Source organism: Epinephelus fuscoguttatus, linkage group LG20, assembly GCF_011397635.1.
Source record: "Epinephelus fuscoguttatus linkage group LG20, E.fuscoguttatus.final_Chr_v1".
Taxonomy (NCBI): domain Eukaryota; kingdom Metazoa; phylum Chordata; class Actinopteri; order Perciformes; family Serranidae; genus Epinephelus; species Epinephelus fuscoguttatus.
In genome coordinates this window covers 5,682,185-5,707,974 of record NC_064771.1, presented here as the reverse complement: position 1 = coordinate 5,707,974, position 25,790 = coordinate 5,682,185, and the positions used below count along the sequence as shown (strand labels likewise).

Genomic DNA, 25,790 nt, shown 5'->3' with positions numbered 1-25,790 from the left:
CGATGTGTTATGTGGGCTACCAATTGTGGAAGATTTAAAAAGTAGATCATAGCAGTTAGCAGCTAACTCAAAGAAACAGAACAGCTGTCATAAATGTCTGTAAATTGGGAAAACAATGAGGCCCAGGAGCTCCTTACACTCCCATTAGAGGATAAAATCAGCCACCGTATTAGAGGGTCGGTAAGTGATTGTTAGAGCCATGTTAATGTCATTGTTATTGCCAATGCATATGTTATATGTCACACTAGAGGCCAATGCTGTTCTGTTACATGCCACGCCTCTTTTGCTTCTGCGATGCCAGCATGCTGTCTAAAATCACAAAGTGGAGCGGAATGATGCCAGCGTTGTTTGATTCTGTATAAAAATTCAAAGGGTGTAAAAAAGGGACTTCTTAGTGGCCCTGTAGTGCGATCTCTGTGTAAGAAAGGGCTTATGTATCAATGGCTATTGTCTGTACACCAGGGGTGCTTGAAGTTTTGATGACCGAGTGCCAATATATGGAGTCAGCATATGATCGAGGGCCACACAGGAAAAGTGCTGTTGCAAGTTGTCCATCGAAATTGCTTACTTCAGTTAACAGCTTCCAGCATTAATGACAAAATGTGATAACCATGACACTCGTGAAGAAACAGTATTGAAATGAACCGCAAATGAAAATATAATGCATGGATTTTCTTTTCACAAAATGTTTTTGAGGGCTGCCACTGGCATTGGGCTCCACTTTGAGCAACAGTTATGTACGGTATGACTTTCTCCAGTTAGTGCCACACCACATACCACAGAAGTTGACAGCATGTCTCCCTGCAACATCAGCTCACAGCTGTCAGTCCACTGATGTGATAGAAAACACTCACGCGGAAGTTCAGGGTTTAGACGGTTTCCACAAATACATAAAAAAAAGGTCATATCCTTTTTTGAAAAATGCAAACACACAATAGTAGCATTATCATTGTACTTCCTAAACAAACAAAAAAAATCAGCACAACTTTACGGCTCTTTCTTCATGGTTTGCCAGAGTGCTAAATCACAATTTTTTTTCCCAAGCACACCACTGTTACATGATCATGGTTGTACAGACATTAAGCCAGCTGCAAAACAGAACTCACTTCTGTCATTTTTGGTGATATAACAACAACAATTCACTTATGGCTTTTCTGCATACGAGTTGCAGATATGCCTCGAATTTCAGGGTAAAGTAACTCATAAGACTTCTGGAGCGTTTGCAGGGTAATAACTTGTGTGCTTCTTGATAGTGTAAGATGAGCAAGAGAAAGACAAGGAAAGTACAATGGTCTTGTCTTGGTTGATATGAACTCTAGGTGATGCATTTTAAATATCCTTGTGTTGGTAAAATGTAGGTTTGCTTGTGCATTCAAATACATATGCACCAACATGCATGCTCTGGATAAACTGTGTATGTGTGTTTGTGTGTGTGAGACAGCCTCTTCTCACCTGGGCCATGGTGTTCAGCAGGACTTCAGCTCGTTCCTGGTCCTCAGCATGGCTTGTAAAACCTCAGGTTGGCTCTCTGTAGACGATGTTGATGATGAGGGGGTGTGGGGGGGGGGTTCACATCATACACACACACACCTTAGTGTTGTGTCACTCCTGTCGCTGATGTGTTGCAAACACACACACTCGCACGCATCACCTCCTCCTCCTCCTCCTCTTCTGTGACAGCACCGTCCTCTGAAACGCTCGTTCTTGGAAATACAGTACTCCTCTTTCCTTTCTTTCCCCTTCTTCTCACTCTTCCTCCCTCTTCCTGAACACAACCTGGGTGTGATTCTTTTTCTTTTGAACTGGCAGAAGGAGAGAATATGTTAGAGGAGCTTATATCCTTTTATTTTTGTCCTCCATGCTCCTGTCTTGTTTCAGTATCTGGTTGGTTGTAATCTGGGCTCACACCACACACTGGCTCTCCTTTTCCTCCTCCTCTCGCTTGCTCTCTCTCCCTCTCCCTCTCTCTCCCTCTCCCTCTCTCTCTCTCTCTCTCTCTGTCTCTCTGTCTCTCTCTCAGCTGCTCCCCCTCCTCCTCCTTCTTCTAAAACCCTCCTGCATTTTCCCTCCCGCACTGTACACAGCATTAGTGAGAGACAGAGGGAAGGGGAGGGGTGGAGGGATCAGAGGGATAGAGTGTGTATGTGTGTACCATGTGACCTGATAGTGTAGTAGGATTCCCCCAGCAGCTGTCGCACTCATTCCTTCATAGAGCTTTACTGTGAGCTTCACACATTTCCATTGATGATCAGTGTTGGTAAACCGACAGTGGAGCAGAGAGACTTTGTCACTATTGTAGGTTTAACAGTTACATCCATCCTTGGACAAAAAGGCTAGTCAAAATTCAACCATCTTGATGAGGTAAAATGTTTCTGAGGGAACAATATTGGGAAATTTGTGGAACAGAATACAAACCCACAAAGAACCAGGCTGTTCTTACAAACTGTTCATAATTTTTCCTATGAAAAGTAATGCACCCAAATTTGTACATATCCCATGTAATCAAGAGCTAGTAATTTGTGGGCATGCCATGTAGTCTGGAAGGTTGTGATCACGTGACCAATGTGCTGAAGGGAGTAAACAAGGAAGCCGTCCCAGAGGTGGTGGATGGGGCACAGTTCTTTGCCACAGAGACATGTGTTCAGAAATTTGTGGGCTTTAAGTTACTTTAAGGTATAACACCACCATGTTTTTCCCCTAAACTTAACCACAGTAACTTAATTACATGATTTTATGTTAAGGACGTATCGTCATTCACACTAATTTGTAGGATATCATATGAACTGTTCTACGAGGATACACTGAAAGAGCTGCACTGTAGAGAGCAAAACGTTTATTGCACGTTAATCCAAAGTGAAAAATAATGTATGTCCGCTCTGTTATTTAAGATGTGGTTCTTCACTGGCCCATGTTACACCCTTCCACCAAATTTCATGCAAATCGGATTAGTAGTTCTCCCATAATCCTGCTGACAAACAAACAGACAAACACACAAACCCAGCCGTAAACATAACCTCCTTGGGGGAGATAATTATCATCCAACTCTGTTTTTCTCTGATTTACAGAACGCTTGTCTTTTAGTTCATTGTTTTGGTTTTTACAGCCGTCAACTTTTTTGACTTGGTTCGCTCTTACCTTGCTCATCCACCTTTCCAAGATAAAACCTCTTGTACGCTGCCCAGCAACAAACAGTAGAAAGACAGCCAAAATAAGTAAAAATTAGCAAATAGCTGCGGAACATGATTTCTGCGAAACACCCAGATATATCATCTTGAAGAATGATTACTGTTTATTACAAAGTTGGTTTTATTTTGCAACTTTTTACACAATTTCTTCAGGTCATAACAGTGTACCCAACAATGTAATTGCTGAGATCTGGAAACATGGCAACATGAGTACACCAGGATGAGATATACAGTCAAGCAGACAATCAGAAAAGGCTGTAAACAAACCAGCAGTTCATCCAGATGATCTAAACACTTCATTTCAAGATAAAACTAAAGGGGAGTGCACCTGAAATGATGGTAAGAACTGCATGTACATATCTTTGGTATGCAGGCTACAGTAGATCAAAGAAGAAGCAGGAAGTGGGTCTTTAGACTGTCATTGATGTGTACAATGACCAGATTGGTTATAATTTCACATTTCAGCTTTCTTTATTCTTCCAAATCTGACTATATGAGGGCTTATTTGTAACCTACCTGGTCGTTTAACTTGTGTTTTTACTGTGGCATAGAACTTAACAACCCTGCCGTGGTGGTGATGTTAATTCTCTGTTACTCAAAAGAGAGGCGTTTTGGATCTACACTCTGGACACTCTGTCCCCAAGAGGGCTGAACGAAGACTTTGATATTAGGCCTTTTCTGTAAAGCTTTCTAGTTCTAGCTGGTTTCCACACGTTTGTGGCATTGATGTGTGTTGTGTCTTCTGTTGTACTTGCCATGTTATTGTTAACTGTCTATGCAGACATTCTTCTCCTGGGTTATGGTCTACTTGATTGACGTGTGCCATGTCTGTGAGATTTCTGTTTGCTTAGTCGTGTCTCCGATGACACTGTTTTTTCATTTTTTTTCAAGCTTTTTTCTCACAGTCTAGTATCGCCTTTTTCAGTGTACTTGAGCTATCTGTACATATGTCTACAAATATATATACTCCTTTTTTAAATGTGTACATAATAACCCAAAAAATTATATGCATTTTCGTACTCTTAAAATGTGTACATGAAACCAAAATATATATTTACTCTTCTATGTACATTTACTTTTCATCACATGACTGATCAGGTGATATGTGATGTGTGTATATATATATATATATATATATATATATATATATATATATATACATATACATATATGGAGGTGTGATTTGTTCACCTGTTTGTCTGAAGAAGGGCAGTGACCCGAAACGTCACATGTTGTGATATTTCATTAAAAACTGGCAGACTGTGTGCAGACTTTATTCCTTTTATTCATTAGACTTTTTTTTGTCTGGCACCCAATACTTAGTTTTTTTGGGATGTGCGTGCTTTTCTCAGTTTTTTTCATGACTTCTTTTTTTTGTAACATTCTTGGTGAGTATATTGGCGTTATTACCAAAAGGAATGACAGCTCAAACTACAAAAATACAAAAATAAAAGTATTCTCACAGAAAACAGCATGTAGTTAACTTCTTGAGTACCTGTGACCTCATACTTTGTCATGGAAAAAAAACTTTGAAGTTGTGTTGTTTTTCAGTTTTTGGGGAGCACTGGTGTTTTAACAATGAAGTTAGTGTCTGTTAAATAACACCAGTGAGATCAACATTAAGATAATAGCATGAGTTTAGTGTCATCCACATCTAATTTCCTGACTTTTATGTATCATCAATAGGATGAGGTCACTTGTAATAACAAAAGCTCAGATAAAGATCAATGACAGGTACAGGAAAGTGTCTTCTTTTCAGACAGTGCACAGTCACTGAAACACCTCATAATCTTAATTGCCTTACCAAGATTTGGTGAGTCATGAAACAAAAAGAACATGAATATGAATCATTGTCATGGACAATTACCTGAAATCTCATCATAAATTTACTTTATAGAGTTCAGTTTAAGGGTCTTCGTTTGGCAGCTAGTGTAGTATTGATCGGTTGTAATCAATCAGACTATATTTCATCAAATATAGACATGGTAGTACTGGCTGGAAGAGCAACTGACAGAAATCAGGGAATATTGATGCATTTAAAACATTCTGTTATTTAATGAAAACACACACGAGAAACACGGTACCACACACACATGAACACAGAGTCATTCCATCCTTGAGGAATGAGGAAAAGGACATCCTGTGGTGCTTCCCCTGAGCTGTATAGCTGGAAACTCCCACCCCACAACAACAGGAACGGGCAGGCTGCCCCGCCACATCGGCCAACTGTTCTCCACTTTACAAATCATTCCTATTACTCCTGTTTGCACAGTAGCTTAGTGCTCACAGGCACATGGTCTGGAAAATAAACATCCACCAGAATTATTTAGTTTGGGGCAGATAATTACATTGACTACATATCACCTGACTTCTATTAATTATTGTTGTTTGACACTATAGCCCTGAAAACAGCCTTAACCTTTGGCCTCACTAACTTTAATTTAAACAGCCTGTAGGTTTAACAGTCCATTGCTATGTGGAACACGGAGTAATCTCAGATGCTTGGGATAGGTGTTAAATTGTTGCTCAGGACAGAAACTTTGGACAGTGGATGCTGCCATCTAGTGTACAACACTGTACTTAACTCCATGGATCAGATGGCCATCATAAATGAGAAATGATAAGATAATGATAGATGGTGGTAACTGTCTGTGCATCATGGTTAAATAATTTATTTTTAAACATTACATTACAAGATTTACATTCTTAATGTGGGTAAATAAGATTTTAATTCTATACACATTAAGGCTGTGGTTCCCAGCCCTGTCCTATTAAATGAACTCAAGAAATAAATGTGAGGAAGTAGGTAAGACAAGATATGTCGGACAGGAAGCTAGGGAGGACAAGTCAGCCAGGAAGCATGAGGAGTATTGCTGGTGTAAAGACCAGATGAAGAATTTGGCCTTTGTGGCAACATTTATTAACTGTACTGCTGAAATTGAAAGGAAATCTGAGAAAACTGAGATGATCATAAATGCAGCAATGAGATTTCTGAATGTTGTGGGTGTTTCTGCAGAAGATGTACAGCAGCATTTGAGAGAAGCTTTTAGGCTCTGTCAAACAACCGAGAAATAGAAAATTTACAATAGAATGGAAAATGGATGGGAAGGGCTTAATATTATTATTATTATTATTAGGAGTAGTAGTAGTAGAATTTTTTTATGGTAAGTGGGGACTTCAGGGTAAATCCAGTAGGTGGCGGTAATGTAACTTTGTGGATGCCAACTGCCATCAAACACCAAAGAAGATGATGGGACAAGTAGCAACCAACGAAGAAGAAGTTGAAGCCTCTGCGAGCTAACGCTATGTTTTTAGCATTATGACCATATCAACGTAGAGCTGGCTCGGCAACTGTGGAGCTAATACCAAGCAAACCGGCTGCACCTTAATAAATGAAAAATAGCCGTCCACAGCCTGTGTTCTCCAGTTAGCAATTTGTTTAGTCTTTTTGTCTTTTTGAACTGGGAGCTGAGCGAACTAACGTTAGCCTTCTTCAGCTAAGGCTCACTCTGCTAATTCAACAGTGGCCGAAAACAAAAACAGTGACACTGTCAGCAGGGTAAGAGTCGAAATGGACCTGTTATTCTGATTCACAGAAGACTGAAACAGCTTAGTATTTGTTCAGGGTATATCATATTGACTATTCGGGGTTGTTAAGTCACTTCCGATATCGGGTGAACAGCTAATTACACCAAACTTCATTAAAAGTTCGTTAATGTTATTGTGTCCCTTGGTTACCACTAAATGTACGTACATACAGTAATATAGCAGACATGTCTACTGGTACCCTGGTTTAAGTGGCACGCATACGGTTAACATACTATAACGTCACTGAATATGAAATAAAAACGAACGCGAATCTTATGTTCACGCACCAAAAAGCTGATCACACAGTAGCAACAATGTTTATTATCTTCTATTTGATGTAACAAGTTTTTTTTATTCATTCTTAACACATTTATACGTATAATACCATTGACCCACAATAGATTTAATTGTCTAGAATCTCTTTTATTATTTGTTGTTCATGTACTTTTGATATTAGTCTATTAAATGTCATTGTCAGTGAAAATGTCTATCTCTGTTGCCCTGACCACAAAACAATGTCTTCCAATAGCATGTTACAGTTGAGTAATTGTTCACAGAAGATTAACAAAACTGAAACAAACAAAAAAGCAAAAGTGTATGCAAATCAATTTAAGCATTTTTGCTTGCTTATCAAATTGTTGCTGATACATTTTCTGCCATCTGTCTGTTTGCAGACATGGCCAGAACAACAGGAGGGATCTGGGATCTGAGGACACAGACAGTTCAGGTAGAGCTGAGGAGTGTTAAGGAGTGACAGGGGGCTCCAGGGCTCATGTCTACTCCACAAACGCTCACACCCTTTGACTCTGGCTGTGGAGAACACCTCAGCATGGTGAAGACAGTAAAGATGGAGCTCCTCAGAGCGCTTGTCAGCGAGTGTTTGTCTGCAGCTGCCGAGGAGATCTTCAAGATTGTAGAAAGAACCATTGTGGAATATGAAAAGGAAATGTCCTGTTCAAAGTGGGTGGTGGACAGCCACCGCAGACTGCTGGATGCTGCCAAGTCCCATAGTGAAGGTCAGTTTATCAGAAGTTTGCTTTCTCTAAAGGAAATCATGAGATGGATGAAAATGTCTGGGGTTTGAAGTTGTCCATAATAGTAGTCATTATCAGTTTAGCAGGAGAAGTATTTTACTTTAGTCAGTGATACTCTTGTGGTGGGTAGGATGCTGGTTTCTGCAAATGGTGTTGTATTCACAAGCTAAGTTTGAAGTAGAGAAGTCTATTTCTCTAGTCTGTGCATTTGACTGGGATGCATCAGTCTGTCAGACTGTCAGACAATCCTCACTTTACTGCATTTTCATGCAGACATTTGAAAAAGGTTTTTGGATGTCAGCTAATTCATTTGGGTGGACTATTCAAATGTGTCATACATTAAGAGAACACTGCAACACAGCGGGGTTTTTTTATATTTACAAATTTCTAGCTTATCCTCCTGATACAGCAAACTTCAAGAGGTTGCATATCTATTCTTACTAAACATGATACACTAGACAGAGTCACACGATGCAGCCAGCAGTAAAATCTGAAATAAGCACGTCTTTTTCTGTGTTTTTTCACTGTTATTCTGGCAGCTTGGGAATTAAGACTATTCCCAGCAAACAGACAGAGCCAGGCAGACTGTTCAGAGAGCTCAAAATCTCAGTAGCCATTGTGCTAATGCTAACACTTTCAAGACCCTTCTTATAAATTGTAGTTATTTTGTGCAAAGAGCCAGTTAAATACACAGACACAGGACATAGCCAATGTGACGTCACCCATTGGTTTGGGGACTCCCGTTTTAAAGCCTCGAGTTAGGCATTTTGTCCATCGCCATCTTGGATTTTTAGAGCCAGAGGTGACCATATTTGGATGAGAAGGTGGAGCTAACCCAAATGCTAGCTGTTAGCTTGGTTAGCACAGTGCATATACAGCTATGGTTAACTATGATATTGCAAATGCTAATTTTGGCTAGCGAAAAATTTAACACCATTGGACCAAAATGAATTCACTGGAAAAACTGAATATCCGACTCCTGAGAGGGTCTTTTAGTACAACAAAATGCTGAGCAATGCTTTTTCTAGAGACTTTTTTGGTGACCAGAATGTTACTAACCAACATTGCTGTGGTAATGACTTATCAGTGGATGGCACTAGGAATGGATATTAAGATTTTAACGACACTGCTGCTCCTCCTGATACTGCTTACCAATCCGGTATTTTAACTGTACCCTTATCGGTTCCTCTGGGAGGGTTTTAAGAGAAAATGAAACAAAATAAGAACTAAATTAACACTGCTTTATTTTCTATGTATGTTAGCACAATATAAAAAATAACATTCTGCTACAAAATTATTTGGATTTTAATTTCAGTTTTCAATTTTATTTATAAAACCCAATATCACAAATCACAATTTGCCTCAGTGGGCTTTACAGCATGCGCCATCTCTCTCTCTCCTTTAGACCTTCACAGCAAATAAGGAAGAACTCCCCCCCAGAAACCCTTTCAAAGGTGAAAAAATGTTGGAAACCTGAGTGAAATACTATCATAGACTTTAACATACCGTCAGTGGATGTGGTAATGGGAGATGAATTACGAGCTAGGCGGTCAAAAATGGTGCCTGTGTGTGTGTGTGTGTGTGTGTGTGTGTGTGTGTGTGTGTGTGTGTGTGTGTGTGTGTGTGTGTGTGTCACAGAGTGGCAGAACTGGCCCCGCCCCATGCACATGCAGCAGGCTGTGGGGCTCCTGCACAGAGAGCTGTCCTCTGGGTTGAATAGCAAAAATGCATTAGTGATGAATGTCTTAATGTTATTGCAAATTAAAAACGCAGTTGGTTACAGATAAAAACTATACAAGGTAACATTTATGTAACCTAAAAAAAAAAGGAGAAATAGCCTATATTTTCTGCATTTCTCCAGTAGCGATAGCAGAAGCATCAACGTTGTAACTTATAAATACTATAGTCTTTAATAATTCAGCCTCGGGGCCCATTAATACCAGGTTTTGGTACCCATTCCTAGACGGCACACACCTGTCACTAACAGCAACTGTGCCCTTAGTTATGGATAATTTTAAGCCTTAATATAATTTACATGGTTGAGTTATATAAAAAGTCACCCCCTGAACACGTACCAAACCTGTTTTTTTGTACCAGGCTGTAAACATGTTTATTTCTGCTTTAAAGTTGGACATTGTAACATGGGGGTCTATGGGGATTGACTTGCTCTTGGAGCCAGCCCTAAGTGGCCATTAGAGGAGCTGCAGTTTATTTGCACTTCTGCATTGGCTTCATTTTTCAACCCCAGAGGTTGTTGCTTGGTTAAATATTATGGAATGCAACTTTTAGTCAAATACAATATACTCAAAGACATTAAGTTTTGGGGTTTGTTGTTGGAATTGGGCAAACATTTGTGTAAGTATGAAAACAAAGAGTTCTGGTGTATCAGTTTACACAATAAAGGGGTATTCCACTGATTTGGTATTGCAGTTCCATAAAGTTGGATACTTATGAGATAATAATAATGATCAATAGCAACAGAGACTGTCTGCCTTTTGAATAAATGTTATTTTCTCCTTTGCTTCAGACTCTCTCCAAGTGTCTGCCACAGATGTGAAGTTGCAGCCTGGTCAGCATCAGCCTGCTGCCAGTGTGAACGTCAGCGTGTGCTGGGAGGAACCAGAAAACACCATGTCAGAGCCAACAGAACCCTGTCCCAGCACGAACAACACTCATCACCCTGCCAGTGAAACTGATCAAAGTGATCAGGAGATACTGGTTGATATTGAAGATGATGATGATGTGAAGCAAGAGTGTGACCTGAACATGCCTTTGAAAATCCTCAAAGTGAAGAAACCGTTCAAATGTCCTGTTTGTTTCAGTGGTTTTTCTTCCAAAAAGACGATGGTACGACACATCAAAAAGCATCCAGAGGACAGTTCGTCACGTTACCAGTGCCAGTTCTGTGAGCTCTACTTCTGCCGCAAGTCTGAATTCATCATTCACACCAGAACACACAAAGGCACCAAACCATACAAGTGTCAGGACTGTGAGAAAAGCTTCGACCAGAGGGATAGTCTACTCATTCACAGACAAAAACACTCTGAGCAGAAATCATATCAGTGTTTTAGTGAAAAGGTGGATGCAGAAACCTGCCTCAGATCAGTGACACTTGGCAGTAAAATTGAAGAAGAGCTGGACTGCAGACAGGATAATTCAGGCATTAAGACATTTCCACTGACTATCACTCCCTTTGATAAAAGTGAGTTTGATCAGGAGTCTCTTCAGCCCCTGTGTCTTTACCAAATCCAGACTGTTGCTGATATAGATAAAGACTCCTCAGCAGTTACAGTTGATCACATTAAAACCGAGCCGGCTGAAGCTGATGGTGGAATATCGGACAGTACCACAGAGGATCAGTTGACCCTTTCAGTGAATTCAGGTGAACAGGCTGAAGGTGAGACAGAGCCAAAACATATCAACGTGAAAAACATCCTGCCAAGACGACCTTCAGGAAAATCCACAGAGCTCGTCATTCAGTTTGAAGCAGGAACAGCACAGAAACCCTACAAGTGTCCTTGTTGCACCAAATGTTTCTCCTTGACTAAAACTTTAATCAGACACGTAAGGATCCACACAGAGGACAAATCGTACCAGTGCCAGTTTTGTGGGAGGAACTTCTGTCAGAAGTCAGACCTGGTAAATCATACGAGGATACACACAGGAGAGAGACCATATCAGTGCAAAGAATGTCACAAATCATTCGCACAGAAAGGCAACCTGGTGGTTCACATGAGGAAACATACAGGAAGTAAACTGTTAACAGTGCCACAAGTGCAGCTGTAGCTTTTGTCAGAGTTCATCTTTTGACTGTCACATGCCAAGCCACAGATAGAGGAGTTTACAGCTTTGTCATAAGGCTGGGATTTACACCTCAATAATTTTTTTTGGTACTGAGTAAAATGTGTCTGTAGCAAGTGAAGCACTGAAAGCTGGAATTGAATGTCTGTTCAGAATCATAATCTTGTTTACTTGTTCTTTGTTCATATAGTTCTGATTTAAATAAAAAGCTTGCCACTTGAAACAAACTCACCATGAGTTCCATTAGTACAGTCCCAGCCATACAAAATGGCTGTTCCTAGCCAGAGGCTCTCTGGCTGTCACCCGGCTGGGATCCAACTTCCAGCCACTGGTAGTCCTCCCCTCTTCCTCTTTCCTGACAAGGTGTGTCTAGATTCCACAGTAAACACGCCCATTCAAGCACCATTCCTTTAACTAGTTTAGGCTATTATTTGTATAGTATGTTTCTTTCTTCTTTCTTCTTGTTGACTTAAGCTAGGTTTATACATGCAGCAGTGTCCCTGGAGTGAGGTTGGCGTGTCAAAAAATTCTGTCTGTTCTCGCACAAACCCATTACTTTCAATGTAGACAGGCGTCATGCGCGCTCACAACCCAAAGCGACGCGCTTGTTTTTTCATCCAGTGCACAGCTCCACGGACCTGCTTCTCCCTCCAATGTTGTGTCAGATCCCAGTTCCCCCTCAGGCTGTGTCACTCCGGCTGTTTCCCATGGAGCTCTGACCCGTTTGAAAGGCGAAGGAAGCCCATACTGTATGTGGAAAGACGTCGCCTCCGAGATGTAGAATGTGTATTATAGAAGAGAAACACGCATTTCAGGACCGCTGACTTGTATCACCAGAACAGACATGTCCTGTGATTTTCAGCCTCCTTTCATATTTAATAGAGGGGGGACAATACCTGACAGTAATATTCTCAGCTGTCAGGATGTGCCTGCTGTAAAGGGTAAATCATAGAAGGCTGAAAATCACAGGACATGTCTGTTCTGATTATAAAAGTCAGCAGTGTAAAGCTCAAGTATGTTGGGGCCTCCTTTCATATTTAATAGAGGGGGGGACTGTATCTAAAAGTACAGCTGTCAAGATGCGCCCCGTCACAGGCCTTTGCCACCTTGGTCTCGAAAAAACATAGGGAAAACCCTGTTACTGCGTGTGCTGCACTTGCAGTTCCACATGGTCAAGGGAATACTGGCCAAGCAGTTCAGCCTGTACAGACATCTGTACAGCTGTTTATTAAGAGACCACAGGAACTAGGCTTGGGCGGTATCTAATATTTCATATCTTCCTGAAATTTCACCACGGTGTTCACTTTATGACTGTATGGGTGTGCGGTGCTAACCCCCTTGACCAGTGAGTTCACTACTTCCCACAAGCTTTCTTAGCCTTTTCAGACTAATAAATACATATAGAAACTCACAAAATTAAAAGTAATATTCTCACACTTATTTTGTTGTTATTTTGTTTCAGAAATACAACTGTATACTTTTTGAAATCAGGTTTCTCTTGGTCACGGAACTAAGACTGGCTTAACTGCCTCATTATCTCATTGTAAAACACACTACATTCAAACTCAACAGAAACAAAAAAAAAACCTCACCCAAACCGTCTTTGTTAGATATCTAGCAAATCCAATGTTGCAGCAATCACCAACTCCAATTTGATAGAAATAAACTCTCAGTTTACCGAGTTACATGTAAAAAACATGCTGTTTTCCACCCTGCAATTGTGAGTAGGTTACTTAAATCAACTTAATACATGTTTTTTTCTACATTTCCGGCATCCTCTTCCCACTTCATTCGATCAGGAGAGAGAATTTCACAAATTTATCTTATGTTTGAGTGGTGAGACTGTGAGACCCATGTTACTGACCAAACACGAAGTTATCAGTGATGGCTGTCAGAATGTACAGTGATTTAACATTCAATATAACATGTACATCACTGTAAATACCTGAGTTTGCTGTTGACTGCTCTAGTGGAGGCAAGTTGTTGTCTTCCCTGACAGAGAGGTCTCTCCGATGATGCAAGCAATGCACTCCTCCTGAGCCTCCTCCTATAGCTGTTGAGCTGTTTTTTTGTGTGTGTGTGTACTGTAAGTTTTATATTGAATCATTATTGTTTAACTTGGATGGTTCTTACAAAAGAGGATACAGAATTAACGGCACCCATTACCTACTTCCAGGCCTTTGATTTACCTGTCCCTGTCACACCACTCATAATAAAATAATAGTAATGATATATGTATGTGTACATACATGTATTGTAGCGAGGCAGTAACTTTTAAAAAGAACATTGAATTGAAGCCATTTTTCAACCACACTCATGCCATAGAACCACAGCAAAACACACCTCAAAGATTTTTTAGATGGGTTTCCAAATGGTGAAAATGAGCTCTATGGCTTATGGAAATAAGAACACTGGACGGCACTCTGTCAGAAGACTCCACTTGCAAATATCCGCTCGACTGAGCTCGAAATGCGACGATGCTGGTGTGTATTTCAAAAGCGCCGTCAGTCACAAAGGGGTTCAGCCTTTTAGACAATTCATCCAATCATCATGCATACACTGAGCGTCCTCTCCCGCCTACCGCTCCATTAGGTCCCAGGGAAGCTGAGGCTCCCTGGAAGTGATGATTTTGTCGCATTTATCCAATCTGGTCTGGTTAACAAGGTACCCCATGCTGAGATTGTTTTATGTTTCAAAGGTTAAGAATCAGTGTTCAATCTGACAATTTACCCACTTAAGAAAGTAATTTATTGAGGCGAAGTTCTTGTACTGCTTAGTCAGTTTGACAACATTCAATGTCTTTGGCTTTCTTTATCAATGAAAAAAAAAGGACGAATGTTGGTTTTGTATCGGCACCATATTTCTAAGCAAACCAAACCAACATTATGTCATTGTGGGTCCTAGTGGTTGTACAGTATGGTTTATGAGACTTTACCACTGGCACTTTCTTCATAATATTCTTAATGTCATTTTATTATTTTCTGATGAACCCAGTGTGTTCACCAAGGCTCACTCTGATCACACACACACGCACACAAACAACACCACAGTGAAGTCCAACATAGGGTGGAAACTGTGATTTTAGATAAAGTAATGGCAGATAATTTAGTGCCAAAAGAAACCAGTGTAGCAGCACCTTGTGTTCAGCTTTGAGATTACTTTTCTGTAAAAGCACTGTCTTTGTAGGGAAAGAGTAGAGAATGGAATTATTGATTTTTGTGCAGCGTGTATTATTATTTTAAGAATTTCACCGAGCTTTAGGAATCTATATTGTATTCAAAAATGTGTATTTATTATAAAGTTGTAAAATTGTCTGTGTATTGGAATAATTTTATTTTGTGAGAATTACGGAATTATGCTTTTTTTTTTTTTACATGAAATATCATAATTACAGTGTAAAAGCAATCTTCTGTCTCAGAGCATTTGTTGAATGTGTTGTAAGGAGAGCTATTGTGTATACAAGCTGATGGCAAAGAATTTGTCACCTGTACTTCATCAGTTAGTAAGTTAATTTGACACTTGATGTTTTGGCTTGTGGTTTATTTTTATTATTATTTTTTACAATCTTGTCACACCTTTTCACATTGATTTTTAGTAGTCATACGAGTTTATGACTTTTATTTGATAATAATGAAAGAAGCATCATACACGTCTGCAGTTAGACACGCATTGGCACTCCTAGACTGTCGTATTTCCAGCCTCGCCACCCCCTGAATTAAATGCCTCCCCTGCCCCCTTATACATACAAGCTCCTGTAGCAGCTCTTCTCTGCTCCTGTGGCAGCTCGACTCCTCTCCTCACCATGGATGCATTAAGAGAATTCTGATGGTGTTGCTGTCTTGTGTGTGAAAAAAAAATTGGATGACAAGAGACTTGCTGACTTACTATACTACTATAGTTACTAGTTACTACTATGTTACTATAACTTCATCAGACTGGTGTGGCTGATTTTTTGATTCATAGCCGACCTGCTCTACCTCCTGAACCACAGCTGCCCATCAATGTCTTCTGTGGAGAAAAGTCTACTGATGTAAAATCTACTTTTTGATGAATTAAAGCTAACAAATTTCAGTTTGAACTTTCTGTGGAACACAAGTCTGAGGTAGTTGCATGAGTTAGCATCAAACTCTGCAAGATGAACCAGTCGAGACTGGAGGGAGGACAGTGGGCACTACGTTTCCAAATGTTAACGCAGCCATGTTAACCTGCAATGCTTTTTTGAATATGAAAAACAAGATGTGTTCTACAACAAGAAATAAATGTTGTAAAAATATCATAGAAAGCATTAAATTAAACTTTCTCGTACATGTAGACTCTCTCTTACAACACTAATTTGATGTTTTTAAACTTATAAGTAAACGAAGCTCCTTGAAAATCATTGCTTCTTTTCATGTTTTGCAAGTCAGAACCTTATAATTCCAAGCAGATAGTGAGTTTTTAGGATTTAATTAGAAGGTCCTATCTGCATTTGACCTGTCCCTAAAACCCCCATTGACAAAGCTGACAGATTTTGATATTTTACATTTGGAATAACTTTAAGATGTCTGTCATTTTCATGTATGAAAGAGACTTGTTCCTTATATCATTTTTGCCATTTGGAATGCAAAAACTTGGAAGCTTAATATCTCAAAAGCCACTCAGAACGCAGACAAAACCCTATAATTCTAAGGTTAGCAGTCTCCTGATCAAAGGTAAGAATCTAACATTTTCTGTTTGTTATGATGTTTTGGTTTTGTTTTCATTGTAATTTCATGTTCTTTACTCTTTACTTTATTTCTTATATCTACTGCACCAAAGAGACAAATAGAAGTACAAAGTACAATTTATTCACAACTACGAACCTGTTAAACACGAGAAGGGAGAAAAAGTGGGGACTCCTTACCTCTGAAATGGTCCTGAGGTCTGAATATGTGTCAATTTCTCCATTATTTATTATCCTTTCGTAGTGATGGGTACTGAAACCTGGTATTAAACGAGCCCCGGGGCTAAATTATCAAAAACCGTAGTATTGATAAGCTCCGACGTTATTGGTTCTTATATCAGTACTTTTAAACATTTTGATTTAATTCATGATCATCCTGCAGCCTCTCACCTGCACTCTGTGCGGAGGCTGAACTGCTCCACATACACACACACACACACACACATCCACACACACTTACACAACACGGAGTAAAGTCAGTGAACAGCAGAGAGGCTGCAGTTGAAACAAAATGATAATAACGTGAAAATGGAAAGAGTCGGTGCCAGCTACGCTCAATATCATAAGTAGGGATGGGTATCATTAAGATTTTAACGGTACTACTACTCTTATCGATACTGCTTATCGATCCGGTATTTTAACAGTACTCTTATCGATACTTTTTGAGGAAGAAAAAAACTAATTAAGAACATAAATTGCTTTATTTTCTCAATTCTCATTATGCAACAAAATAGTTTTTTAACAAAACATTTTACTTTTTACAACTTGAAATGTAAAATACATAAAATAATAGTGTTGTCATGGTACCAAAATTGGGACCCACGGTACGATACCAGTGAAAGTATCACGGTTCTGAGTAGCATCACAATACCACAGCAAAAATGAGGCAGATGTGCCTTTTGTCATTTATAAAAAGATAAATCACTTTTCTATAATACATCAATGATATTTCAGTGGAATAAATGACTTACTGACTTATTCATACTTCAAAAACAGCATCAATAAGTGATTAATATAGGGGGGATCAAAATAAAATAAATAAATAAAATAAAAATCAACCAGCCACCCTCCTCCCCTGACAAGTCCCTTCATAAGTAACGAACAGTCTCTAAAGTGTGGTGAGGTTTGTGGGCCGTTACCTGCCACAAAGAGTAATGTGAACCGCTTGTTTCCCCTCTGACACGTCACATACCTGTGTGCCGCCACGACTCGGCTGTTCAGGTACTTCTGCACAGTCATGACACCAACAAAGAGGAAAATATTGGACCTGGAGCCAGGCAAGCTGTTATCTTGCGCCGCGGAGCACTATGGCTGCCGTATTTGACAGGAATACGTATTCCTGTCTGTGTCTGTGACCCCCGTTCAACCCACAACCGACAGGATTCTGCTGCTGGTTGAAATCTGTACTCGCACAGCGTGCTCCTGAATGATTTCTTTTATTTGCACAAAACTATTTTTAGTCGCAAATGCAGTAAAATGCTTGCACCGTAGAGCTCTGTGGAAAACAAATCACTGTAGCATATATAAACAAATCTAGCCTACAAGTAAAAATATTAGGTATTCTAGGTATGTTAGGTATTCTAGGTATTTTATATGGTGAACATTAATCACTATGGATATATAGACCAGAGGAGGGGAAATCCCACGCACCCAGCCCAGGCTATAATTATGGTTATATTCATGTATTTAGAAGTATCTGAAAAATACACAAATAAAATCCCAAATCTGAAACCCTATTTAGTAAATAGGGTCGCAAAATAGCTAATGGTTATTAACTCCATGTGTTGGCTGCTAGCATAATGTTACACACCTGGACTGGATGTAGATGAACTAGCTGTGCTAGGGCAGTCAAACACTGTACATCTTTCTGTCTGAATATGATGCACTTTCGCAAGGTGTTTTGACAGATTACTAGTGTTGCCGCCCTTACACGCAAAACATTTGTCACACTTGTGACAACGCGCTGTGTCTGCATCAACTCTTGTAATGTAAAGCCACACTTTTGACCGTTTGGCTCTCTCTGCCATCGTCATCTATCTGAAGGTAGGCTACAAGCTTGAGTTGGTGTATGTGCTGTCTTGTGTGTGTGTGTGTGTGTGTGTGTGTGTGTGTGTGTGTGTGTGTGTGTGTGTGTGTGTGTGTGTGTGACTGGAACAACAGCCCCGCCCCCGTGCTCTCCACTCACACACAGCAGGCAGCCAGGGTGAGCGACACAGATCTCTCGTCTTCAGGGAGAATAGCGAAAATTAACCAGCAGGGGGTGAACATCAAACTGCTTAGTGACACAGCAGACTGAGGCCAAAGAACATTGGCGTGGACTAAGACTGCAAGGAAAGTTAGCCTGTCTCGATTTTGTTGATCATTCTACCTCACATTCAATGTACAGAAATGCTGCTATTGGTGAGGATGTCTTAAAATTTACCATCAAAGCAAGATTGCAGGTACTGCCAACTAAGTATAATCTGTCAACCTGGTACTCAAGTATGCATGAACCATTTTGTTTAAACCATGATTCTGAACAACTTGAATCAACTGCACATGTTCTAAATGGGTGTCATGCTTACAAAGCTCTGTATATTGCTCGTCATGATCGCATTGTCGATCTAATATCTGAGGCTGTCCAAAAAGCTTTACCATCAAGCGCTGCAATGTATAAAAACTTGAGAGTGTTGCCAGGTTGGTTTGACCTAGATTATGACATCTTTGCCAACATCCCCAATACACCTGACATTGTTTTTGTTGATAGCCGCCACATGGAGGTCCTGATTTTGAAAGTAGGCTGTGTGTTTGACCTGTACATGGACCAGGCTTTCCATGACAAATATTTAAAATATCAACCATTACTCCAAATCATAACAAGTCTTGGTTGCAAATGCAAATTCTCCGTACTCATATTTGGAAGCCTGGGCCATGTGTATAAATATACCACTAGTGGCCTGAACAGTGCTGGCATATCTAAGTGCAGAGCAAAAAAGCTTGCTAAATTTTGCTCTGTTTCTGCTGTTATAGGCAGCTTGGCTGTATGGAGGAGAAGATGCTATGTATTTCCATGAGTGACCAGTATTGTCTTCTTGACCCCTTTTGTATTTGATTCCCTGCCATATTTAATGTAATTGGTGGAATCAAATAAAGAATTCAAATGTGTGTGACTGGAACAACAGCCCCGCCCCCGTGCTCTCCACTCACACACAGCAGGCAGCCAGGGTGAGCGACACAGATCTCTCATCTTCAGGGAAAATAGCGAAAATTATGATACAATGATGGATAATTGACGGAGTTGGTGAGATAAATGTGCAAGATAACGTTTATCTTGTAAAAAACAAACAAACAAACAAAAAAAAACGCAACTGCTCCAGGACCGATAGGAGAACTATTGAGGTCAGAGCTTATCAGTACTGTGGTCTTGAAGAATGTAGCCCCGGGGCTCATTCAATACTGGAGTTCGGTACCAGCCCAGATGCTCAGACCCTTGCTCCTTGCCCTGAACCATCAAAGGTGGGGTAATTGATCACAGACTCTCTAACCTGAACCAGAAAGCTAGAAGTGCAGGCACAAGGTTTGCAACTAGCTTTCCAGCAACAAGGAACTAAGTGAGTTAGCACCCAGCATCTAACTCTGCAAGGACTCCGAGCGACTGGCTTCCTCGGATCAGAACCTTTGGAACAAGGACACAACAACGACTGCAGCTGGAACCACAGCTTTTCCCAGCCTTCTTCTGTCGGCTAACAAAGCAGCACACCAAGTGACTCTTTCTCCCATCCACTCAAGGATCGGTAATGTAACAACTGGGCATAACTTCATCACAGCTTTACAGGCTAAGCAAGACTGTTTAACTTGTTGTATGTGATTTAATGCTGTCATTGAGTTATTGTTGTGATAGATTGCAGTTAGGTCATTGGTTAGTTGGCTTCGCCAAAGCTAAGTGTTTAGTTTGCTAATACTGTTCACAAACAGATTCTTGCACACAACTAAACAATCTCTGCACTAATCCAGACCGTCTGCAACACAAAGCACATTGACATAGACTCATTAACAAATAGGCTTTTAACAGAGCTACACCCAAACAGGCATCTCAAAGTTCCTGCTTCTTTTCCTTTGTCTTTGTCCTGACCACATGGTCAGACAGACACCTCCCCCTGAAGCAAGCCTTGATTCGGCCATCTTGTAGTTCTCTGTTGTCAGTCATTTTGTTTTGTAGGCCAAACGGCTCTTTGATCATCACACCTGCCTTTATCTTTCTCTCTCTGTCTCGCACACACACATACACACACACACACACACACACACACACACACACACACACACACACACACACCAAGCTTGTATATAGTTAGTTAGAATTTGTGTGTTTTGGTTTGCTTTGCTAGTTTGTGAATAAATATAATTCTTTGGAATCATAATTGTGTTGCACAAGAGTGAATGAATAGTCAACCTCTGCTGCGTCAAGAACTCCGAAATCCTTCAGGCGTTACTGTTAAAATTTGGTTATTTTCATTAATTTAATTATTAATCAAAACTCCAAATTAATAGTTTAGCGTATTTTATGAGACTGATATCTTTAACTGGCTATCATTTCCCTTTACGGGAATGGTGCCCCACAAGGTGATTTAATGTTAATTAAGTCACATTATTTAACATAATAATTAATAATTATTAATAATTATTAATTATTTCTGATAGCCAGTTAAACCCCTACATATTTGGTGCCCCTTGGTGAGACCTAATATGTTGATCCCAACATATTTGGTGCCTCTGTGTGAAACCTAAAATTATGTTCCCAAAATATATATGTTGATCCCAACATATTTGGTGCCCCTTGGTGAGGCCTAATATGTTGACCCCAACCTAGAATTGGCAAATAGTGCCGTAAAAAAGTAAATCTACTGAATATATCAAATTTTCAGTAGATTTACTATTTAAACTATCATGTTATTATTATTATTATTATTATTATTATTATTATTGGTGGGAAATTATAACAGAGGAATATATTTGCCGTTTTAATATCAAGAAATAAGTTCAAAATAAGTCCCTCTTTGCAGTGCAGACTCTGTAATGATGATCTTTAATGTTGGCTTATCAATGGTTAAAGTAAATAATGGACTGGAATACCTGCATGCATGGTCAAAAGTCCCAGCACTGTTATACTGAATATCAGCCCTCATGGAATGCCTCCTGTCCAATCAAATTGCATGGTCAGAACTAACTGTTATGTGAATGACATCAAAACAAGTTGAACCTTGATCCACAAGTGAAATGTCCAAATGAAGAGTATAAACATAACTTAGCAAACGCAGTCTTCTGTTATTGTATTGTGATGGTCAGGTGGCTTCTGCTGACTTGGACTATTTCTTTCTTTTGAGTTAAGATTATGTTATAAAAGTATTTAAAACATCATTCTGCTTCACCCCCCCAATTCCTTATGCTTGTATCCATCCACTGAATTTTTACGCATATGTCAGCATTGCAATTCTGCACTCATCAGGGAAAACCTAGGCTTTGTAATGATGTTCAGTGTTTCTGCAATACATAGCACTGGCCAGAAGAGGGAGGACTTGATCTCACAACTGTTCATATACATACAAACACACCAAGCACATATGAATCCGCTTTCACCCCCTGCATCTCAGATGAAGTCAATAACAAAAACAAAATCAGAGACAAAAGCGGATTTGAGCGAGAGAAAGAAAAAAAGATTTTACTTGTCATAGAGGCAGGGAGCCAACCTCAACTGTGTTGTACTCGAGTTGTACATTAGTCAGAATGACACAGCCCCAGCAGCACTGCATCACATACAGGAATTTCTTACATCACCAAAACATGCCAAATGTAATTTATGGTTTTGATTGCAGCTTTATGATGACTATGAATAAATATAAATAATTTTATTCATATTCTGTGGTGTAATAAAAGCAGTCGCACTGAGGCAACATTACGTTTTGTTCATGTCACATTATTCTGACAGCTGAATAAACTGTAGGCAAGTATAATACTCTAAAACATATCACAAGTCTAAAGAGAAAAAAAAACTAAATAAACCTATCAAGACACATACAATACTACTTCTACTGCTACTGCTACTACTACTACAAATAATTATGTTAATAATAAAATATCAATAATAAGCAGCACTTGTATTTTACATTGGATACATAGATGTGATTTATAGATGCTTTTTTTTAGGCACTCTATGACAGCAGAGCTTCTCTCTCTCTCTCTCTCTCTCACACACACACACACACACACAAACACACACTTCGACAGAGATCATGGGATGGGAGAGGACAATTCGGGGATTAAGTAATATCTTTAAAAATACACACACAAAAAAAGCTACATTACTCATCTTTTCATATGAAAAATTACCCTGGGAATCCAGAGTTCTCGCGAGAGCACAATTTGGATTTGCTTAGCGAGTCACTCTGGCAATCAGTAATGATGCTCATTACCCATGCCGCTGGAGCCAAGCTGCACCAATCACATCGGTGTATCTTATATAGGCGTGCCAGAGGTGAGCTAAACAGATGACGACAGTGCTGTGAAGACAAGTCCGGAATCAGTCAGTAAACACTGCAAGATGACTACGGATGAACACCAGCTGTTTGAAATGGCTTTGGCCGCTACAATGAACGAGTTAGACTTGGCTTTTTCTCTAAAAGAGGAACAGAAGATGGCACTCGAGGCTTTCCTTTGCAAGAAGGACGTTTTTGTTGTTTTGCCGACTGGATACAGCATCTGGATACATCTAATCTACCAGTTAGCTCCACTGGTAGCACTCTGGATACATCACCCCGTGTATTGTTCTGATTGGTCGTAGTGTTATCCAATTGCGCGCAGTGATATTTTCAAATGCATGCTTGGTGCCGCCCCTCGAGTTGGGCCATTTGCATTACTCATAGCCAGACCCTAAATCTTTACTTGGGTCTGGATTTCCAGGCTAATGAAAAATCACATAATCACGTAATTTGAGCTTTTAAGCCTCTCTTAGCTCATAATTTTGGTGTTACAGCCTCGACTGTTTTGGTTCAGTCTCAGCGCTCTCATCAACATTATTACACTGTTTCCAGCAAGAAAGCTCTATAAACCCACTGTAAACCACCTGCTCACCAGCAAACAGCAGCTACAGGCTAGCAGGTGAACTCAGTGGAGCATGTAAAGAGACAGATATCTTTCTCAGGAGTAGGAGGAGACTATACCAGAGCTAAAAAGAGAGTCAATAAGTGTGTTTATATGGACATGGATAACTGGTTATTGAGTATTCCATTTATCTGTTTGAGTGTGTAAACACCACATCTTTTTTACAGAAACTGGAGTAAAATCTTATCCTGTTTATGAGAAACCCAAATGTGCTAGGTGGAGTACTCTAAAAGAAATCAAGATACTGTATGTATATACCTCATTCTGGTGATTGAGGGCCGCTGGCTATCTGCACAGCCTTGGCTGTTACCTTGGTGACCAGTGTTGGAACAAAAAGTTCCAAAAGTAATGTGTTACAGTAATATTTTACATTTTAGCTGTAGCGAAGTAATATAACGCATTGCCAACAGGATTTCGGGTAATATTATTACATTTACAGTGTCATGGAACATGTTACTACCCAAAATAAACTATAGGTTGTTGTGTTGTCAGGTCATTAAACACTAGATTATGGAAGGGTGCCAGTGATCGGCACATAAAGTTCCTGCTGTACTGTGTGTTATCAAGTTCAGTGTGTTTCCATTCATACACTCACAAGGTATACAACATATCCTGTTCTACTTTTGTGCCTGAAGGCTGCCTGAAAGCAGCTGAGGTAAGGAGTTGGCCTCTAGTTTGTTTTTCCCTCGTCCCTGTGATCAGCACAACTAGGTGATGTTAGTATATGTTGAATGTGTTTCCATTCACATCCCCTACAACTGCAGAGCAATGCTGGCACACAGTCCCATTCTTATGCATAACTCCCTGCTGTTGTAAATGACTGGCACAGTGGGAACCAGCAGGTGGATCCTCCAACTCCAGCATGTTAATTTGTGCTCATCACAGTGACTTGATCACATGCCATTATGTTTGTTGTGCTAACCTCAACATTTCTTTACTGTAATTCATATCACAGCTGAAAAAATATTTATCTATATCTCAAAATTATTAAACTTTGATCCTCTGCTTGACCCTGGCTATGTCCAAGGCTATTCATTTATTTCAAAAGGTCTAGGCTAAAATTACTCTATATCATCCCACTATTATTAATATAAGCAAGGAATTTTAATACAATGAACTTGTGCCAGTCTGGTTCTGCGTGTTGCAGATCGCAGCTGCTCCAAATTGTTGAAATAAAGGGTGATGTACAAGCCTTGCACACCAGGGGAATAGCTGCCAAGTTTTCATGTACACAGTCTTGGATATGCTCTTTGCTATGACTTTCAATTGTGCCACTTCACAGGAGCAGCAGAGGGAATGCATCTCAATGCAAGTTCACACATGAATATGGCACATTAATGTACACGTGTGGTTTCTGTAAATAGAGAACGCTTGACTCTCTTGCCGAAAGCCAGGATTGAACTGGGGACCTTTAGATCTTTAGTCTAACGCTCTCCCAGCCGAGCTATTTCGGCCCTGAGTGTGCACAGCGATTGCTGTTGCAACGCATTTTATCTGCCACCTAGGTACTAGCGTCAAAATTTGCGAGTGTTCCAGCAAGTCACCAATAAACTTTGAATGGTTGGAAGAAATGAAAGGCGCCATAACAGTGCAAAACCATTAATTCCATTCGTCAGGCATCTGATGATTGCAAAGAGGCTTTTTCACACTCAATTGTCATGGACATTGCAAGGGAAGCTTTGCAAATTTTCTTAGATGCATGAATAGAAAGAGCTATTCTGCTACTGGTCAAGTGTTGGGTTTGAAGTCAACAGCATTATTGCAAGGTGTCTTCCATTGAGAGAAACTCTTGTGGGAAGTGTTGAAAGTGTCAACAGAACGCCTGAACAGGGACTTGAACCCTGGACCCTCAGATTAAAAGTCTGATGCTCTACCGTCTGAGCTATCCAGGCTCTGAGAGGTGCATCTTTTCTTACAAAAAAACAACCCCCAAAACATGTGTATATTCAGATTGTCAGATTTTGAACATTGTGTAAGACATGTCTTACTAGGGAACACATCTGAAGAGCAGAGGCAGGATTTCCTATTGACTTTGAAGAACCATATGTGTTGGTTATATTACTTTCACACTTGAAAGAGTTGGATAAAAATGCCATCTTGACCAGTTTGAGTGCAACGCTAACTATACCTTCAAGGATCTTTGAATACTCAGCAATTTTTCGTGAACCTCTGTCAGACATGAAGCCAATGAATAGGCACAATCATTTCTACAATCAACTTGTGCCAGTCTGGTTCTGCGTGTTGCAGATCGCAGCTGCTCCAAATTGTTGAAATAAAGGGTGATGTACAAGCCTTGCACACCAGGGGAATAGTTGTCAGGTTTTCATGTACACAGTCTTGGAT

At 40.0% G+C, this 25,790-nt stretch overlaps 2 protein-coding genes and 2 non-coding genes across 4 annotated transcripts in view; 1 reads left to right on the top strand and 3 right to left on the bottom strand.

Annotated features, from left to right (window-relative positions):
* Nucleotides 1-1,900, bottom strand: part of LOC125880955 (rho GTPase-activating protein 23-like) — a 93,445-nt gene extending 91,545 nt beyond the window's left edge. The window contains exon 1 of the mRNA XM_049563815.1: nucleotides 1,453-1,900. Within this exon, the coding sequence (XP_049419772.1) occupies nucleotides 1,453-1,461 (9 nt within the window). The 5' untranslated portion in view covers nucleotides 1,462-1,900. The remainder of the gene's footprint in view (nucleotides 1-1,452) is intronic.
* A 4,561-nt stretch (nucleotides 1,901-6,461) lies between these two features.
* On the top strand, nucleotides 6,462-15,812 carry LOC125880959 (zinc finger protein 37 homolog). The gene is made up of 3 exons (XM_049563822.1): nucleotides 6,462-6,744; nucleotides 7,448-7,789; nucleotides 10,335-15,812. Exons 2-3 carry the CDS (start codon nucleotides 7,546-7,548, stop codon nucleotides 11,591-11,593), a joined length of 1,503 nt encoding a protein of 500 aa, XP_049419779.1. The 5' UTR covers nucleotides 6,462-6,744; nucleotides 7,448-7,545; the 3' UTR covers nucleotides 11,594-15,812.
* Nucleotides 15,813-24,828: 9,016 nt separating this feature from the next.
* Nucleotides 24,829-24,901, bottom strand: trnaf-aaa (transfer RNA phenylalanine (anticodon AAA)). Its single transcript has one exon. It is a non-coding gene; the product is annotated as a tRNA-Phe (tRNA).
* A 365-nt stretch (nucleotides 24,902-25,266) lies between these two features.
* On the bottom strand, nucleotides 25,267-25,339 carry trnak-uuu (transfer RNA lysine (anticodon UUU)). The gene has a single exon. It is a non-coding gene; the product is annotated as a tRNA-Lys (tRNA).
* Nucleotides 25,340-25,790: the final 451 nt, after the last annotated feature.